Source organism: Lithobates pipiens, unplaced genomic scaffold, assembly GCF_037356315.1.
Source record: "Lithobates pipiens isolate NorthernLeopardFrog02 unplaced genomic scaffold, aLitPip1_a1.2 Scaffold_13, whole genome shotgun sequence".
Lineage (NCBI taxonomy): Eukaryota > Metazoa > Chordata > Amphibia > Anura > Ranidae > Lithobates > Lithobates pipiens.
Genome location: NW_027507718.1, coordinates 255,466 through 276,285, shown reverse-complemented (window position 1 = coordinate 276,285; position 20,820 = coordinate 255,466). Strand labels below are relative to the sequence as shown.

At 47.5% G+C, this 20,820-nt stretch overlaps 1 protein-coding gene across 2 annotated transcripts in view; it reads right to left on the bottom strand.

Moving 5' to 3' along the window:
- The window catches only part of LOC143973896 (NACHT, LRR and PYD domains-containing protein 3-like), a 72,666-nt gene that overhangs the window by 28,118 nt on the left and 23,728 nt on the right, over positions 1 to 20,820 (bottom strand). For both annotated transcript variants that reach the window (XM_077474774.1, XM_077474775.1), the window contains exons 4-5: positions 8,060 to 9,770; positions 5,728 to 5,868 (exon numbers count right to left, since the gene is read on the bottom strand). In XM_077474774.1, coding sequence (XP_077330900.1) covers positions 5,728 to 5,868; positions 8,060 to 9,770 — 1,852 coding nt within the window. The remainder of the gene's footprint in view (positions 1 to 5,727; positions 5,869 to 8,059; positions 9,771 to 20,820) is intronic.

The window sequence follows — 20,820 nt, the reverse complement described above, 5'->3', positions numbered from 1 at the left end:
CCAGTCGCATAGCTGGCCCCAGTAAGGATATTCCAGCATAGCCCAGCACAGTACATCTTTACTTGTGACCAACACCTAAGACACTGGCGAAAAAACTGAGGTACCTCCAGTAGGGGGAGGGGTTATATGGGGGATTGAACTTCCTGTCTAGGGTGTGCCAGTGTCCAATCTCCTAGTAATACCCTATAACCCACCAGTAATTACTGAGTCTCTGTGTCCCGTGATGTACCAGAAAGAAATACTTTATGCCAATTCAAATACCTGCTAATTTCTTTACAACAATACAAAAACAACTGTTGAGTTTTGAGTGGGGGGAAGCAGGGTGAGGTGCTCTCCTTTCATACAAAATAAACATAAAAATGCAGGGGGTATGGGCCTGCCAATACTGAAGGATTATTTCACAGCACTTGTTATTGACCAGATTAAAAACCATGGTGCCAACTAGAACTTACTAGATTTCGATCATTTTCACCCCTTTCATTTCTCATGGCCTCTGTCATACCTACAGCTAACCAAACCACAGACCACCCCACAGTTCAAGCAGCATGTAGGGCATGGCCTGAGATCAGCTTAGAAGGTTCAGCACATTACCCAATAGTCAAAGTCCCCATTCCTCTGGAATCCATCAAATGGCTCATCCCTAACATAGCATTGAATAAATGGCTTGAGAACAAAATAAGTGATATAGCAAATCTCACCACAGGGGATAAAATAAGGCCTTTCACATACATTCAGCAAAAATTCCGAATCCCAAACACAGAAATCTTTATCTACACACAGAGAGCTTCTTTGGTTCAAAGCATAAAAGTGACACATATCCCCAGCATAGAAAAAATATGGAAATTCCTTCAGTCCTGCAACACCAAAGCTAAAGGTATAACATTAATATATAATTCTCTTCATTCTAAAGATGTCTTTCAGTAATATAATCCAATAATAAAGTGGGAATCAGAGTTGGGAAAGACTTTCTGGGAAGCTCAATGGGAAAAAGCCATTAAATGCAACTATAAGTACTCTAGATGCTCAAACTATGAAGAATTAAATCAGAAACTTATGCTGAGATGGTACTTTACTCCATACGTTGTAGCCAAATTCTCAAGGGACAATTCCAATCTGTGCTAGGGGGGGGGGGGGGGCAGGTAGGTGCTCTTTTACATGTGGTCTGGGCCTGCCCTCTGCTCCATAAATTTTGGTCAGATGTATTTAACCTGATTTCAAAAGTGACAAAGGTAAGTGTAAATCTGTAGCAAACCATTCTGAGTTTAAACACAGCGGATCATCCCTGCTCCATTAGATCCATATTTACACATATCCTATTATCCTATTATCCTATCCTAAGCAAATGGAAGTCCAGCGAAATTCCTAAACTGATTGAGGTTTCAATTAAAGTGAAGATGATTGCTGAATATGAAAATATAATAGCTTGCAGAGAGGGGACATACCAAGCATATCAGTCCAATTGGTCTTCTTGGAAGAATTTCTCCAAAGCCCAGGGGAGACCTGTTCAGAAATAGTCTTCACTGAGCGGACGCTACTTTTCATCTTCATTTTTATTTTTTGTTGTTATCTTGTCTATTCTTTTCCTTATTCATACTTCACCTTGTTGTGTCGGTACTTTCAAGATCCAGTGATCCTGGCTCCATTTTCAGTAAGTACTTAGTAGATGAGACTATATAAGTATAATAGAGGGAGGAGTGTGCCCCCTGAAGACACAGTGTGCCCCCAAAAGGGGTATCTGGGGGGGTGCCCTTATCCCTGTGACCATGGGATAGATCCTGGTAATTCCTAAAGAAGCAGAATATATGTTGGAGCAAAAAAATCTTGAAAGTAGATTACCCGTGACAATTAAGACCACCTCATACTGTTCATTGTTATAATTTTTGTACTACTTATTCTGTTAAGATTGTAAATGGAATTCTTCTGTAATCAGTAATTCTTCAATAAAAACCATTAAAATAAAATAGGGGATAGATTTATGACATTTTTATTATTTTTTTATTAGTAATGGCGGTGATCTGCAAATTTTTATCATGACTGTAACATTATGGCGGACACATCAGACACTTTTGACACTATTTTGACACCATTGTCATTTATACAACAATCAGTGCTATAAAAGTGCACTGATTACTGTATAAATGACACTGTCAGTGAAGGGGTTAAACACTAGGGGGTGATCAAGGGGTCAAGTGTGTCCTAGGGAGTGATTCTAACTATGGGGAATGGGCTACCTAGGACAAGATAGGGACCACTGCTCCCAATGACAAGGAGCAGTAGATCTCTGTCATGTCACTAGGCAAAATGGGGAAATGCCTTGTTTACGTAGGCATCTACCCATTCTTCCGATCCGTGACATGATCACTGGACACAGTCAAACATCGAGTCCAGGGGTCCCGCAGGCACAGAGCATGTGGCAGATGCACACGCACCCACAATGCTGCATCTTAAAGGGGATGTACCTATATGCCCATTTGCACAGCCATGCCATTGTGCCGATGTATATCGTCGTGCACTGGTTGGCAAGCAGTTAAAATCACGGCTCCTGAAAAAAATGGCCATTTTAAAAATGTTTTTGCATTGATACATGTCCCCTGGGGCAGGACCCAAGTCACTAAACACTTTTTATGACAATAACTTGCATATAAGCCTTTAAAATTAGCAGTTTTTATTTTTCACATTCATGTCCCAATGGTGTTTGCATGTTCACACAAAATTTCTGTGTGTTCACAAGTTCTGGTGAGAGCCGTACGGGGGGGGGGGGGGGGGGGGGGGTGTTTGGCTCATCCCTAGTCAAGGGTACTACAATCTGCTGTTTACACCTGAATTCTGGGCTGGCCAATGAATGGGGGAGGTACAGGCACTGCAGAAATGATGGGCTGCTAGTCAGGATTAGCAAACACATCAGGAAGGGCACTTTGGGCTCTACGGGCTTTTCTTTGAATTCTTGGTGGCTGCGGGGCACTTCTTGTGCTAGCCACCGCACCAGTCGGGTACACCTGACCTTAGCGGGGACCAGTACCCCATCACCAGAGCTATCTGTCAGGGTGCTCTCTACCAGTTTCTATATTGAGCCTGAATCTGACAGCGAGGTCTCTTCAATGCTGTATATTTATAGGTACAGCTAGTGTGACTCACAGGTAAAAGAGCATCTGGTTGTCAGCGACTGCTTCAATCACTACAAAAAATGAACTGTTAGCGCTAGAAGGGATCAGGCGTGACTCTGCTAACACTGCAGTTTTGTGTGCTGTGTTTTGTTAGGGACAGTGATCTATTGATACTGCACTTGGGAAGGCTGGGCTGGGGGGGGCTAAATAGGGGCTAAATGCCGGTGCTGGCAGGTATCTGGGCTGATTCTAATAACGCCACATTTTTGGGAACATTATACTATTGGGAACGCTAATATAGATTTGATCAGATCAAAGATATTGATCCATTCAGATACTATACTAGTAATGGAGCTATATAGTGTGAGTGTGTGTTAGTGTACCTGGCACTAATCTGATGCTGTCTGGGATTGACGCTGACCCTTACTGACACTAAAACTGATGTCACCCGTGACACTAATACAGTGATCAGAAAAGAGATCTGTACACTATATAGTGACACTGTAACAAGGAGTGAAAGGGTTAACTCGGGGGGAGGTAATCAGAGGGTTAAACCTTTATTAGGGGGTTAATGGGGAGTACCCTAAACCTACCTGGGCCTACTACTAACTGCCCTAACACTGATTGGTGTCACAACTGACATCAATAGTGACCAGTGAAAAATCTGAAAACTGCACTTGGTGAGACTGTGACAGGGAGTGAAAGGGTTAACTGGGGGGCAATCAGGGGGTGATCAAGGGGTTAAATGTGTGCCTACGTGTCCTGGTGTCAGAGTAGTGTTGGTGTACTCACAGATGTCTTCTCCTCACTTGCTGGAAACTAAAAGGTCTCCACGAGGGGAAATTACATCACTTCCTCTGCCTGTGTTTACATTACACATGTAGAGGACAGTCTGCCATTCACCAGAACCGATCAGCAGGTCCAGACCAGAGATCATTGGAATGGATCATGTTTTCTGTCTTTATTATGGTCAGGACAAAACATTCCATTCATAGATTTATAAATATGAAATATTGTATATATAAATAATTAGCATTTTCATTTTCAGCCAGCAGGTGGAGCTGAAATCTCTTTTCCACATGTTTACCTGCCTGTCCTTCCCGGATCACTGTACAATCCATGTTATTTACAGAGCTCAGTAGCTCAAGCTGTAATTTCCCTTCATAACTGAATGACTCAGAGGAGGGGGAGGAGGAGCAGATTCCTGAAAACCACCAGAGGGACTTCACTGGACATTATGTGAAAATTGAGGATGAATTAATCAGTGGTGTCTGTAGCTACAGGGGTCAGTGAGGTCTCATTCACACGTGTGTCAGTACCATGTGATTATGAGACATTTATTCAGCATTTTTAAAGCCTGATAACCGCCTTCCATGCCTGCCATGAATATTACAATGGCGGCACACAGTGCTGGTCACACAGGAGCGGTAGCGTTGTGTCGTGTTATAAATGAAGCCGCATGTCGCTGTCATGAGACATCCACGCTTGTCAGTCGCCTCCATTCATTTCATGGTGATGTCCAATAATCGCTGGGCATTGGAGGATAGACAGCAGAGGCTCCGGTATCCCAGAATGCACTGGGAAATAATAGAGAAGTAGGACAGAGCAGCTCCAGTCACTTCTGGTTGTACAGAACAGCCGTGTGGTAACTCCAATAGCTTCTGTGTGCCGGCAAAATCACCAACCAGCCGGCAATACTGACAGTGCCAGTGTTAATATTTACATATTTTAAACAAACACAAATATACATGATGAAGCCCTGCCTAGGGCGTAACGTGTAAGGTGGAGACGTCATCACGCCTGTCAGATACACTAGGAGAGCCGCTGCTATACTGTTATGAAGGAGAGGAGGGTCGCCGGGCGCTCTGTGCATTCTTACATGGATATATTGTGATTCTATGTGAGGATATATTACATGTTATTATTAATAAACTATTAATGACCCGAGTATCCCAGCTATTGTGACACATACAAATAAAACAGATGTGGTAACAAGTCACCAAGCGGGTATTATCCTCAGACCGGGAAATCTGTCCTCCAGGGGGCAGCAGAGTGATAGTGAGGATGATGACATGGCGGCTGGTTTTCATTCTATAGAATTATTGTAATATATCCGAAATCCACATATCAGAGGAGATCATTTCCTCTATATCACTTCCCCTTTAGGCTCCTCCCACTAGAAGAACAACCCCTCCCCCGGACATTTCTCCAGCATTCTTATAGTGTTTTCAGAGCTTCATAAACACAATGAAGACACATGATAAATGTCATAGAAGTGTTACTGAGCATTGCTTCCTTCTACATAATCATCAGACGTGTGAGCGAGTCCTAAGGGGGTCTATTCCATCCTATTTCCTGCTTGTTAGGAATATGGATGGTCATTCCATATGTACAGAGCCTGGTCACTGTTCTACTATAAGGGGAACCCCAAATCCCATGGATGAGATTACAAAGAGAAAGATTCCCTCAGAGAGAGGAGAAGACATGAGAAGAGGACAGGTGATGGAAGATTCTACATGGGTGAGGATGGAGGACACCCAGAGATAGAAGGAGACACTGAGAGACGGGAACAATCACAAGACGTCACATTTCCCCATCACGGCACATCACACATTTCTCTTACTGTAATTCCTGAATTTTACTCTCCGGGTTCATCAGAAAGGAAAGAGAATCCGACTTCCATTCATATCCTGAAGAGGAATCTTCTTCTTCTGCTTTGTCCTCTCCCGGACAATCTTTACTGGAAATATTACACCACCAAAATCTAAAAGCAATAATGAGATAATAATTATCACCAAGAATGTATGACCTCTGACCCCAAGAATAACAATGTAACCCCCAACATTTCCCTTCCACATGGCTGCCTTCCCTCCGGCTCTACAGCCTCATACTGGACCTGATGAGGACTTCTCATTGGTGGCTATGAGTGGTCTTTGAAGTCACACTCCAGACAAAACTTAAAGGAGGCCCCTGATATGTATACGGGGTCTCCGGCCTTCCTACACAGGGGTCTCCATTCAGCTTCTGGGAAATCCTGGAACACCACTTTGGTTTCAGATATAAAATGCAGTCCAGACATTCCCATCTCCGCCCACTTCTGCAGACAATTGGCCCCTCCAATGTTGGGATGATGATGTCACACCCCTGACATTATTTCCCTCCCCCACATCTCTGAACACAAAGCTTTCCCTCCAAATGTTCTGTGTGATAAATGGTATAATTGGGGGCAGGGAAAGGGTTAATGTGATGTAAATGATGTGATTGTTCCCAGAAGTTGTGTAGAAGGTGATATGTGGGAACCACCATTTAGCTCTGTTTCACACAGCACAACATGAAAGTCACAGCCACTTCCAGCTTGACTTTGCTCTACAACTTCCCGGCGACCAGGTGCGACTTCAAAGTGACTTTACTGAGAAGCATTCCTATGTGACTTTGATGATCCGTGTTTATAGCGTGTTTTATCACATGACAAAACATGTGTCTGATAACCGTGATTGGGGCATCATTAACAATCAGGCTGCATTTACATCTGCATGATTCTGAATGCACATCCACCGCCAGAAATTGTGTGCTTTGCCGCATGTTTCAGAAATGAGCTGCGACCGTGTGTCACGCTTGTACTGCAAAGATGGCAAGGCGAGTGCGATGCATGTTTCCAAGACGTGTGGCAAAGCATGCGTTTTCCTGCAGGTTGCCGGGCATTCAGAAACATTCAGACGCCAACGAATGGTGTCGCAAGTGCAGCGTGTGTTGTCACACATTTTCAAAATGCACAGCTAAGCATGCGTTTTCTTATGGGTTGGCGTGCGTTCAGAAACATGAAGATGCAGATGAATGGTAACACAAGTGTGATGTGCATTGTCACACAAAACACACAGAAAATCATGCGTTTTCTTGCGGGTTGCTGTCAGTTGTAAATACGTTTCCATTCATTCACAGCTGTACATTTCCAATTGCACAGCAACCTGTAAGAAAATTCATGCTTTGCTGTGCGTTTCATAAATGTGCGACAATGTGCGTCACACTTGTGTTATTATTCATTTGCTTCTGCACATTTTTGAATGCATGGCAGACTGCAAGAATACATGCGCTTTGCAGTATGTTTCAAAAAAGCACAGCAAGGAGCATTTCTTTTGCATTACCATTCATTTACATCTGTGCATGCGTGGCGTGTGTTGTTGTGCATTTTTCAGACATATGAAAAAGCGCACATTTTCTGTGTGGGTCGCCTCGTATTCGGAAACACGCAGATATGAATGTCGGCTGATTGTTAATGACACCCCAATCACAGTTATCAGACGCATGTTTTGCTGCCAAGATGCATGACGCTCCATGACTGAGAAGATTCTTGAGCTACTTTGGGGTGTTTGTTGCATGTCGGGCAGAACATTCCAGTGAATGGGCTCCCTATACACAATGTGTGATTACACATGAAAAATACACAAATAATGGAAGTGGGAATGTGCGTTTGCGCTACGCTCAGGTGTGACTGGGATGTGATTGGAGGAAGATTTTAGGCAGCAAGGATGACCAGGGAGGAGAGGTGGGGGGTAAAGAAGCCTCAGAAGTCTCAGCAAAGTCTTAAAGATTCAGACAAATGTGCGACTTTCTGGTGAATTTACATTGAAGTCTATGGGAGTCGTGCAGCACAAGAATCACACAAAAGTAGTGCCGGAAGTATTTTCTTTTGTTGCAGTGACTCAAATCGCAGCAATTAAGACAACGCCCAATAAAATCTTTGTGTTTTCACCTGACCTGCGACTTTACATGTCATCAGAATGTCGCTGGAACATTGCTGTAGTGTGAAGCAGGGCTTAGGGCTGAGGAAAGTGTGAGTTCCCAGGACTTCTAACAAGTGTGGTAGATGGAGAACATGTCTGATAATCACCGTTATACTGTATGCAGGTTCCTGCCCATTCTCTGAATTCAGTTAGGATATCCTCACACTTACTTACCTGACCTTCTTACTCCTATGTAGGAATGGAGATAGAAGTTTCCCGCACTCTGGATCCACAGTGAGAGAATCAAAATGTAAAGACTGAAAACTTTCTCTCTTCAAAGTCTTCAAGCAATAGTTCAGCTGCTTGGAATAATTCCTGTCCATCCACAAGTGATCAGTATATGAGCCCCACAGAAACAAATCTGTACAACCCGACATGACTCTCCTAATGAAGTCCTCATCCTGAGTCTCATACAGACAGAAGATGGTCTGAGTATAGAAAGTCCAATCACTGCCCTTCATGGCCCATTCTATGATTGCAGGTTTGGCTCGGAGTGAGATGGGGATTCCTGTGACCTCTGAAAATGTCTTCACCTGATTTTCATTTAAGAGACCAAACAGGAATTGTACAGATAATGATAAATGTGAGGAATGTGGACTGAAGTCACGGAGTGATTTCCCTTTACAGATCTCCGGGAGGAAAGTACCTTCCATAGACCCCGACCCATCATCCATCCCATAATAGAGAGCGGCAAGGAACTCCTGTACACTCAGGTGGATGAAGCTGTAGCAGGTCTGGTGACGGACGTCCCAATGAAAGATGTTCTCATTCAGAAATACAGACTCCACCTCATCCAGAGAAAGTCCATGTCTTTCTAGATCTTTCTTCTCAAATAAGATTTGTTGGTTCAGAAGCCCCTGATTGGCCAGAGCACACAGCTTCTTCAGACAGGTTTGTTTCCGGTGTACAGACTGCTCCTTCTTGCTGTGATGGGTTAGTAAAACCTCCAGGAAGAGAAGATAAATTGAAGTCGTTGTCTTACACTGAATTGCATCCAAATCTTTTCTTATTTCTTGTTTCATTACAGTGCAGACAATCCAGCATGTGATGGGGACGGCACACATGGTGTACACAACGTCATTGTCTTTTATTATACTGAGAACCTTGTCTGCATCTTCTTTATTTCCATAGAATTTATGGACATATTCCTCTCGATCGTCCCTTGTAAATCCCTGGATTTCCACATTGCGAGAATCATCGATGAATGTGTTAAGTTTCTCCATGGCCAGTGACCTTGTGGTGATGATCAGAGAAGATTCTGGGAGAACATGTCTCCTGAGCAAGCTTTGGAGAATTATTTCTTTGTGGGTTTCCATAGAAATGTCAGGACAACCCTCAGATTTCTCCTCCAGAGTCCACCTCAGTTCATCAAACCCATCAACTATGGTGAGAAGTTTTCTCTGACTTCCAGGATCCTTCAGAATAGACACCAGGTCATTTGAACTCAGTCTGCAGGTTCTGGATAAAAGTCCCACAAGACTTATGTTTTCAGGGATGGTGTTGATTTCTCTACAGCTCAGATAAAACACAAAATCAAACTTGTCTCGGTAGAGATCCCCAGAGGCCCAGTCCAGCATGATCTTCCTGGAGGTCATTGTTTTTCCAATCCCAGCAGGTCCTTGTAACACCACAATTTTAGGGATGAACCCATATTTATCAGGGTCAAAGAGGGCCTGGATTGTGGTTGGGGATCTTTTCTCCATGATCTGTAGATGTCTTCTGCCTGAACTCCTTATTTCTTCTTCTTTTCCCTCTTTATTCTGGGGTCCATTTATCATCAATAAATTGGTGAATCTTTCCTGTAGATGAACAGTCTCCCCCATACGGGAATTATATTCTGGAATCCTCTGGAACTTCTCAGATTCTCTGTGTTCCTTACTGATGTCTTGAGAGAAAGGAGAATATTTTATTCCTCATACACACATGAAATATTACAATGCAGAAAAACCCACAATGGGGTATGGGAGGGAATTGGGACTAGGGATGGCAGAACCGTTTGGCCGGCGGTCGTTTCGCGGCGAATTTCGGCTGTTCGCGGTCCGCCCGTTCGGCGGACTATTGGCGCCGTTCGCCCGGCGGACTTCCGTGTTTAATGTGTAAAAGAACTTTGACCTATGATGACACATCCATCATGGGGTACAGGACAGCCAATTGAGACATTACAGCACATGGACACTTGGACATTCCCCCTAACTTATAAATACACCTGATCCGGTGGCCATTTTACATTCTTTCTTCTGTCACTATAGGGAAAGGTTGCTGTGTGGAGCAGGGAGAGATAAATCGCTAGCTATCTGGTACACAAAAGTTCTTTTCAGGACTGGTATAGGTGTTAGGTGTATATAGGTTTGCTGTGCTACTAATTGTTGCAGCAGCCTGAGTGTCTTTTGTCAGTTTAGAGAAAGGGACAGGACGGTGTGCGCTGCTGTAGGGACAGCCAGATTAGTCATCATCATCATCATTAGCTGTTACTATCAGGTCCACAAAAGTGCTATTCCAGTAACCAGTTATTGTTCCAGCAGCCTCTGTTTTGCCAGTTTATATAGGGACAGGCAGGAAGCAGTGTGTCAGGCAGTGAGGGTCAGTTTAAACAGTAGCTGTTACTATTAGTTCCACAAAGGTTCTTTTCAGGCCTGGTATCAGTGGTATGGTAATAGGCTTGCACACATATAATATTCTTTCTTCCAAATATAGAAAGAATATTATACTTGACTGCTGCCCTTCTGCTGCAGTCTGCTAATCATTCACAACTCACTTGTTCCACAAAGCTCTTTATCAGGACTGGTAACTTGGTCTGTCTAGGGTGCTACAGTACATAGGGTTGAGTGAGGTACAGTCTGCTATTCTATAAGGACTGGTATCGGTCCACAATACATAGGGTTGAGGTGCACTACTGCTGACCGCTGCCCTATACTGCAGCAGTCCTTCATCGGTATAGGGACTGACGTACAGACTGCTAATCACTCACACACAACCTACTTGGTCCACAAAAGTCCTTATAAGGACTGGTAACTTGGTCTGTCTAGGGTGCTACAGTACATAGGGTTGAGTGAGATACAGTCTGCTATTCTATAAGGACTGGTATCCGTCCACAATACATAGGGTTGAGGTGCACTACTGCTGACCGCTGCCCTATACCGCAGCAGTCCTTCATTGGTATAGGGACTGAGAGCTTTGTCACAGGGTCATTTAAAAAATGACAGGCAGAGGAAGAGGCAGGCCCTTCCGCAGGGGTGGTAGGGTTAGGGTAGGAGCAACAGGCTTGAGCCAAAGTGGGAAGTTGCAGAAGGTGTGTTCAATTACTTTAAAGGACGCACCAGACTTGGTTGAATGGCTCGCTCAGCCTTACTCTTCTGCACCCTCCTCATCCTCTCGATCTGCACCCTCTTCTTCACTCTCTGCTATGTGCACCCCCAAAGACACTACCATCAACAACACCACCACCACCACCACATACCTTCCGCTTGAGTCACAGGAATTATTTTCCCATCCATATCAAGAGGACATTTCTGATGCGCAGCCACTCTTGGTATTGGATCAGGAAGAGGAGGTAGCAACAACCGCTACTCAACAGTCTGACGACAGTACCCAGATCAGCCCAAGGAGGAGGTTGGTCCCCGGTGTTGCTGCCTACTCCGATATCTCTACTTATAGCGGTGGGGAAGGTGACGTTGATGATGACGTGTCTAGTGATGTCACGTGGGTGCCCACAAGAGAGGAAGAGGAGGGGAGTTCAGAGGGAGATATGGACCAGCAGATAGGGAGGAGAAGCAGGAATAACTTACATTGCACAGGAGGGACAAAGCAGACTGCAAATGTATCAGGAGAGAGTCATCGACCATGTACGGTCACATCTCACGCTCCCAGGACACCGGCACATGGCTCTGCAGTGTGGGCTTTTTTTTAACGTGTGCGCTGCTGACAATAGCGTTGCCATTTGCAATCTTTGGAGTCAACGCATTAGTCGCAGTAAGCCCAACACTCGCCTAGGGACGACCGCCTTAAGAAGGCACATGGGCAGCCATCACCAAGCCGAGTGGGAGCAACGGAACACACAAAGCCACACTGCAGGCTCTCACCGTCCAGCCTCGTCTTCTACTTCTCCTTCTCCTCTCTCCTCACAATTGTCCTCTACTCCACCTTCCATCACGCCAAGCTCACGTTTTTCTGCAAAAAGGCAGGCTTCCGTGGGTCTAATGTTCGAGCGTAAAAAAATGATGACGCCGGATACCCCTCTTGCCCAACGGTTGATGGCTGGCTTGTCAGAACTCATAGCCCGCCAACTACTGCCATATAAACTGGTGGACTCGGAGGCCTTTCGCAAATTTGTGGCCATTGGAACACCACAATGGAAGGTCCCAGGAAGGAAGTATTTCTCAGAGAAGGGCATCCCAGAGCTATATGGCCATGTTCAGCGGCAAGTGAATGTATCTCTGGCACACAGTGTCGGTGCCAAGATACATCTGACCACAGACACGTGGTCTAGCAAACACGGGCAGAGAAGGTATATCACTTTTACTGCCCACTGGGTGAACCTTCTGACGGCCGTCAAGCATGTAACCCGTGGCACCCGTGTAGATTTGGTTTTACCGCCACGGATTTCATGCAGGCCTGACTCTTCTTCTCCTCCTCCTCCTACTCCATCCTCCTCCCTCTCCTCCTCAGCTGACTCCTCCTTTTCCGCTGCTAGCGTCTCATCCGCTGTACCGCCCAAGCTCCCCAGAACCTATTCCACATGCCAGGTGAGACGTTGCCATGCCGTGCTGCGTCTGTTGTGCCTGGAAGCCAAGAGCCACACTGGCCCGGCACTCCTTTCAGCTTTGCGTTCACAGGCAGATCAGTGGCTAACACCTCTCAATTTGACAGTTGGTAAAGTGGTGTGTGACAACGGTGCCAAACTGCTTAGCGCATTGAAACAGGGCAAAATCACGCACGTGCCATGCATGGCACACGTCTTAAACTTGGTCGTGCAGCGATTCGTTGTCAAATACCCTGGGGTCCAGGACATCTTGCGGCAGGCAAGGAAAATCTCGGCCCATTTCAGAAGATCTTACACGGCCATGGCTCGCCTTGCTGACATTCAGCGGTGACACAATCTGCCGGTCAGACGTCTTATTTGCGATTGCCCGACGCGATGGAACTCAACCTTCTATATGCTTGATAGGCTGCTCCAGCAGAAACGTGCAGTTAACGTCTACCTGTATGAACACTGCGGCAGAACCGGTTCTGGGGAGCTGGGGTTTTTTTCACCGCGCCAGTGGCTGCTCATGCGCGACACATGCAGACTTCTGCGGCCATTTGAGGAGATCACCAAACTGGTCAGTCGCAGCCATGGCGCCATCAGTGACATGGTACCTTATGCCTTCTTTATGGAGCGTGCATTGCATCATGCCATTGATCAAGCTGTGGAGGAGCAGGAGCGGGAAGATGAGGAAGACGCAATGCTGGATGAATTCCCAGGGGGGGCTACTCTATCTGACTATCTGAGACAAGTCAACAACAGGAGTCTGAAGAGGAGTCAGAGGAGGATGGTGCCGGGGCGGATGAGGAGGAGCAAGAAGAGCATGCTTTAAACCTTTCTGGGATCCCTGTTGTGCGTGGATGGGGAGAGGAGAATGAAGAGGACGACATTATCCTGAATGATGAGCAGGAGCCAGGCCACCACACCGCTTCCACTTTAGTGCAAATGGGGGCCTTCATGCTCCAGTGTTTTAATAGGGGCCCCCGTATAAAAAGCATAAGGGTCAAGGACCAGTACTGGGTGGCAACGTACTTAGACCCCCGGTACAAACACAAAATGGCGGAAATGTTACCGCCGTCGCAGAGGGCTGTCAGAATGCAGCACTTCCAGGCCTTGCTTCGAGAAATGCTGCATTCTGCTTTTGCGTGCGCTGGCAGAGGAGCAATTCCCACTCCCAGAGGAGTTGCGGGTACCAATCCAACAGCGCCTGCAAGAAGAGGCTGGTTTGAAGATGTGTTGGTGACTTCGGATATGAGGTCATTCTTTCAGCCGACCCATCGACAGGTGTCATCGGGATCCAGCATCAGGGAACGCCTAGACCATCAGGTGTCCGACTACATCGGGTTAATGGCCGATGTGGACGCTCTGAGGAGTGATGAACCCCTGGACTACTGGGTGGGCAGGCTTGACCTCTGGCCAGAGCTTGCCCAATTTGCAATGGAACTGTTGGCTTGCCCCTCATCCAGTGTCCTGTTCGAAAGGACGTTCAGCGCAGCAGGGGGGATCGTGACCTATAAGCGTACTCGCCTAGCTCACGACAGTGTTAACTACCTCACATTTCTAAAAATGAATGAGGCATGGATCTCGGAGGAATTCAACACATGTGACCAGCAGACCATGTATATGTCTATAAACTATTTTTTTATCAAGCACACAGACCTTCTTTCTTCATTTGGCTCACTTCCTTGTCCAAAAAAAAGCACACCGTACTATATGCCCGTACCCTCCTCTTTGAAGAGGTTGAGCGGTGTCATATTTCTACTGGGGCTGCTTATTATGAGGGGCTTCCACCATCCCTGTGCTGTGCTGACATCCTCCTGGGGCTGTACCTCTGCTGTGCATATTATGAGGGGCTCCCACCATCCCTGTGCTGTGCTGACTTCCTCCTGGGGCTGTACCTCTGCTGTGCATATTTTGAGGTGCTCCCACCATCCCTGTGCTATGCTTATTATGAGGGGCTCCCACCATCCCTGTGCTGTGCTGACTTCCTCTTGGGGCTGTACCTCTGCTGTGCATATTTTGAGGTGCTCCCACCATCCCTGTGCTATGCTCATTATGAGGGACTCCCACCATCCCTATGCTTTGCTGACTTCCTCCTTGGGCTGTACCTCTGCTGTGCATATTTTGAGGTGCTCCCACCATCCCTGTGCTATGCTCATTATGAGGGGCTCCCACCATCCCTGTGCTGTGCTGACTTCCTCCTGGGGCTGTACCTTTGCTGTGCATATTTTGAGGTGCTCCTACCATCCCCGTGCTATGCTCATTATGAGGGGCTCCCACCATCCCTGTGCTGTGCTGACTTCCTCCTGGGGCTGTACCTCTGCTGTGCATATTATGAGGGGCTCCCACCATCTCTGTGCTATGCTCATTATGAGGGGCTCCCACCATCCATGTGCTATGCTGACTTCCTCCTGGGGCTGCTTACGGTGCAGGTGTCAGTGCTGTATATCACGGTGCTGATGTCAGTGCTCTCTGTCACGATGCTGCTGTCAGTGCTGTATATCACGGTGCTGGTGTGAGTGCTTTATGTCACGCTGCTGATGTCAGTGCTCTCTATCACGGTGCTGCTGTCAGTGCTGTATATCACGGTGCTGGTGTGAGTGCTTTATGTCACGCTGCTGATGTCAGTGCTCTCTATCACGGTGCTGTTGTCAGATGACTCTATCACGGTGAAGGTGTCATTGCTGTATGTCACGCTGCTGATGTCAGTGCTCTGTATCACGGTGCTGCTGTCAGATCACTCTATCACGGTGCAGGTGTCATTGCTGTATGTCATGCTGCTGGCGATCATCTCCTGCACCCTCTTCTTTGCCTACCCTGGTCCCTGACCTTCCCTCTCCTCCATTGCCTTCATGCGCTCCACAGTCCTGAATTGTCACAACAATTTCCCATATAAAAAAATAATGCTTGTAGTTGTCAATCCCAGATTCACCTCATACATGTGTTATGTCATTGGCCATGTGGTGGGACTATGTTTGCACAGCTAATAATTATTTTGTGGCTGCAAATTTGACCTATAGGTTTGCGAAGTTCGCCTCCCATTGAAGTCAATGGGGCCCGCCGCGAAAACGTTCCGGTTCGCAAACTATCGGCCACGTTCGCGAAATGTCCCCTCGGAAGTTCGTCCATCACTAGTGACATTGTGGCAGACATATCGATATCGGACACTTTTGACACTATTTTGGGACCATTGGCATTTATACAGCAATCAGCACCGTGATAGAGTCTTCTGACAACAGCACCATGATAGAGAGCACTGACATCAGCAGCATGACATAAAGCACTCACACCAGCACCGTGATATACAGCACTGACAGCAGCACCGTGATAGAGAGCACTGACATCAGCAGCGTGACATAAAGCACTCACACCAGCACCGTGATATACAGCACTGACAGCAGCACTGTGATAGAGAGCACTGACATCAGCAGCGTGACATAAAGCACTCACACCAGCACCGTGATATACAGCACTGACAGCAGCACCGTGATAGAGAGCACTGACATCAGCACTGTGACATAAAGCACTCACACCAGCACCGTGATATACAGCACTGACAGCAGCACTGTGACAGAGAGCACTGACATCAGCACCGTGATATACATCACTGACACCTGCACCATAAGCAGCCCCAGGAGGAAGTCAGCATAGCACAGGGATGGTGGGAGCCCCTCATAATAAGCATAGCACAGGGATGGTGGGAGCCCCTCATAATAAGCAGCCCCAGGAGGATGTCAGCATAGCACAGGGATGGTGGGAGCCCCTGATAATAAGCAGCCCCAGGAGTAAGTCAGCGCAGCACAGGGATGGTGGGAGCTCCTCATAATGAGCATAGCACAGGGATGGTGGGAGCACCTCAAAATATGCACAGCAGAGGTACAGCCCCAGGAGGAAGTCAGCACAGCACAGGGATGGTGGGAGCCCCTCATAATGAGCATAGTACAGGGATGGTGGGAGCACCTCAAAATATGCACAGCAGAGGTACAGCCCCAGGAGGAAGTCAGCACAGCACAGGGATGGTGGGAGCCCCTCATAATATGCAGCCTCAGTAGAAATATGACACCGCTCAACCTCTTCAAAGAGGAGGGTACGGGCATATAGTACAGTGTGCTTTTTTTGGACAAGGAAGTGAGCCAAATGAAGAAAGAAGGTCTGTGTGCTTGATTAAAAAAATTGTTTATAGACATATACATGGTCTACTGGTCACATGTGTTGAATTCCTCTGAGATCCATGCCTCATTCATTTTTAGAAATGTGTGGTAGTTAACACTGTCGTGAGCTAGGCGAGTACGCTTATAGGTCACGATCCCCCCTGCTGCGCTGAACGTCCTTTCGGACAGGACACTGGATGAGGGGCAAGCCAACAGTTCCATTGCAAATTGGGCAAGCTCTGGCCAGAGGTCAAGCCTGCCCACCCAGTAGTCCAGGGGTTCCTCACTCCTCAGAGCGTCCACATCGGCCATTAACCCGATGTAGTCGGACACCTGCCGGTCTAGGCGTTCCCTGATGCTGGATCCGGATGACACCTATCGATGGGTCGGCTGAAAGAATGACCTCATATCCGAAGTCACCAACACATCTTCAAACCGGCCTCTTCTTGCAGGCGCTGTTGGATAGGTACCCGCAACTCCTTCTCTGGGAGTGGGAATTGCTCCTCTGCCAGCGCACGCAAAAGCAGATGCAGCATTTCTCGAAGCAAGGCCTGGAAGTGCTGCATTCTGACAGCCCTCTGCGACGGCGGTAACATTTCCGCCATTTTGTGTTTGTACCGGGGGTCTAAGTATGTTGCCACCCAGTACTGGTCCTTGACCCTTATGCTTTTTATACGGGGGTCCCTATTAAAACACTGGAGCATGAAGGCCCCCATTTGCACTAAAGCGGAAGCAGTGTGGTGGCCTGGCTCCTGATCATCATCCAGGATAATGTCGTCCTCTTCATTCTCCTCTCCCCATCCACGCACAACAGGGATCCCAGAAAGGTTTAAATCATGCTCTTCTTGCTCCTCCTCATCCGCCCCGGCACCATCCTCCTCTGACTCCTCTTCAGACTCCTGTTGTTGACTTGTCTCAGATAGAGTAGCCCTCCCTGGGAATTCATCCAGCATTGCGACTTCCTCATCTTCCCGCTCCTGCTCCTCCACAGCTTGATCAATGACACGACGCAATGCACACTCCATAAAGAAGGCATAAGGTACAATGTCACTGATGGCGCCATGGCTGCGACTGACCAGTTTGGTGATCTCCTCAAATGGCCGCAGAAGTCTGCATGCGTCGCGCATGAGCAGCCACTGGCGCAATGAAAAAAAAAACAGCTCCCCAGAACCGGTTCTGCCACAGAGTTCATACAGGTAGACGTTAACTGCACGTTTCTGCTGGAGCAGCCTATCAAGCATATAGAAGGTTGAGTTCCATCGCGTCGGGCAATCGCAAATAAGACGTCTGACCGGCAGATTGTGTCGCCGCTGAATGTCAGCAAGGCGAGCCATGGCCGTGTAAGATCTTCTGAAATGGGCCGAGATTTTCCTTGCCTGCCGCAAGATGTCCTGGACCCCAGGGTATTTGACAACGAATCGCTGCACGACCAAGTTTAAGACGTGTGCCATGCATGGCACGTGCGTGATTTTGCCCTGTTTTAACGCGCTAAGCAGATTGGCACCGTTGTCACACACCACTTTACCAACTGTCAAATTGAGCGGTGTTAGCCACTGATCTGCCTGTGAATGCAAAGCTGAAAGGAGTGCCGGGCCAGTGTGGCTCTTGGCTTCCAGGCACAACAGACGCAGCACGGCATGGCAACGTCTCACCTGGCATGTGGAATAGGTTCTGGGGAGCTTGGGCGGCGCAGCGGAAGAGATGCTAGCAGCGGAAAAGGAGGAGTCAGCTGAGGAGGAGAGGGAAGAGGATGGAGTAGGAGGAGGAGAAGAAGAAGAGTCAGGCCTGCATGCAATCCGTGGTGGTAAAACCAAATCTACACGGGTGCCACGGGTTACATGCTTGACGGCCGTCAGAAGGTTCACCCAGTGGGCAGTAAAAGTGATATACCTTCCCTGCCCGTGTTTGCTAGACCACGTGTCTGTGGTCAGATGTATCTTGGCACCGACACTGTGTGCCAGAGATACATTCACTTGCCACTGAACATGGCCATATAGCTCTGGGATGCCCTTCTCTGAGAAATACTTCCTTCCTGGGACCTTCCATTGTGGTGTTCCAATGGCCACAAATTTGCGAAAGCCCTCCGAGTCCACCAGTTTATATGGCAGTAGTTGGCGGGCTATGAGTTCTGACAAGCCAGCCATCAACCGTTGAGCAAGAGGGTTATCCGGCGTCATCCTTTTCTTACGCTCGAACATTAGGCCCACGGAAGCCTGCCTTTTTGCAGAAAAACGTGAGCTTGGCGTGATGGAAGGTGGAGTGGAGGACAATTGTGAGGAGAGAGGAGAAGTAGAAGACGAGGCTGGATGGTGAGAGCCTGCAGTGTGGCTTTGTGTGTTCCGTTGCTCCCACTCAGCTCAGTGATGGCTGCCTATGTGCCTTCTTAAGGCGGTCGTCCCTAGGTGAGTGTTGGGCTTACCGCGACTAATGCGTTGACTGCAAAGATTGCAGATGGCAACGCTATTGTCAGCAGCGGACACGTTAAAAAAAGCCCACACTGCGGAGCCATGTGCCGGTGTCCTGGGAGCGCGAGATGTGACCGTACATGGTCGATGACTCGCTCCTGATTCATTTGCAGTCTGCTTTGTCCCTCCTGTGCAATGTAAGTTATTCCTGCTTCTCCTCCCTATCTGCTGGTCCATATCTCCCTCTGAGCTCCCCTCCTCTTCCTCTCTTGTGGGCACCCACGTGACATCACTAGACACGTCATCATCAACGTCACCTTCCCCACCGCTATAAGTAGAGATTTCGGAGTAGGCAGCAACACCGGGGACCAACCTCCTCCTTGGGCTGATCTGGGTACTGTCATCAGACTGCTGAGTAGCGGTTGTTGCTACCTCCTCTTCCTGATCCAATACCAAGAGTGGCTGCGCATCAGAAATGTCCTCTTGATATGGATGGGAAAATAATTCCTGTGACTCAAGCGGAAGGTATGTGGTGGTGGTGGTGTTGTTGGTGGTAGTGTCTTTGGGGGTGCACATAGCAGAGAGTGAAGAAGAGGGTGCAGATCGAGAGGATGAGGAGGGTGCAGAAGAGTAAGGCTGAGCGAGCCATTCAACCAAGTCTGGTGCGTCCTTTAAAGTAATTGAATGCACCTTCTGCAATTTCCCACTTTGGCTCAAGCCTGTTGCTCCTGCCCTACCCCTACCACCCCTGCAGAAGGGCCTGCCTCTTCCTCTGCCTGTCATTTTTTAAATGACCCTGTGACAAAGCTCTCAGTCCCTATACCAATGAAGGACTGCTGTAGTATAGGGCAGCGGTCAGCAGTAGTGCACCTCAACCCTATGTATTGTGGACCGATACCAGTCCTTATAGAATAGCAGACTGTACCTCACTCAACCCTATGTACTGTAGCACCCTATATACCTTACCAGTCCTTATAAGGACTTTTGTGGACCAAGTAGGTTGTGTGTGAGTGATTAGCAGACTGTACATCAGTCCCTATACCGATGAAGGACTGCTGCAGTATAGGGCAGCGGGCAGCAGTAGTGCACCTCAACCCTATGTATTGTGGACCGATACCAGTCCTTATAGAATAGCAGACTGTACCCCACTCAACCCTATGTACTGTAGCACCCTAGACCAAGTTACCAGTCCTTATAAGGACTTTTGTGGACCAAGTAGGTTGTGTGGGAGTGATTAGCAGACTGTACGTCAGTCCCTATACCGATGAAGGACTGCTGCAGTATAGGGCAGCGGTCAGCAGTAGTGCACCTCAACCCTATGTATTGTGGACCGATACCAGTCCTTATAGAATAGCAGACTGTACCTCACTCAACCCTATGTACTGTAGCACCCTAGACAGACCAAGTTACCAGTCCTGATAAAGAGCTTTGTGGAACAAGTGAGTTGTGAATGATTAGCAGACTGCAGCAGAAGGGCAGCAGTCAAGTATAATATTCTTTCTATATTTGGAAGAAAGAATATTATACGTGTACAAGCCTATTACCATACCACTGATACCAGTCCTGAAAAGAACCTTTGTGGAACTAATAGTAACAGCTACTGATTAAACTGACCTTCACTGCCTGACACACTGCTTC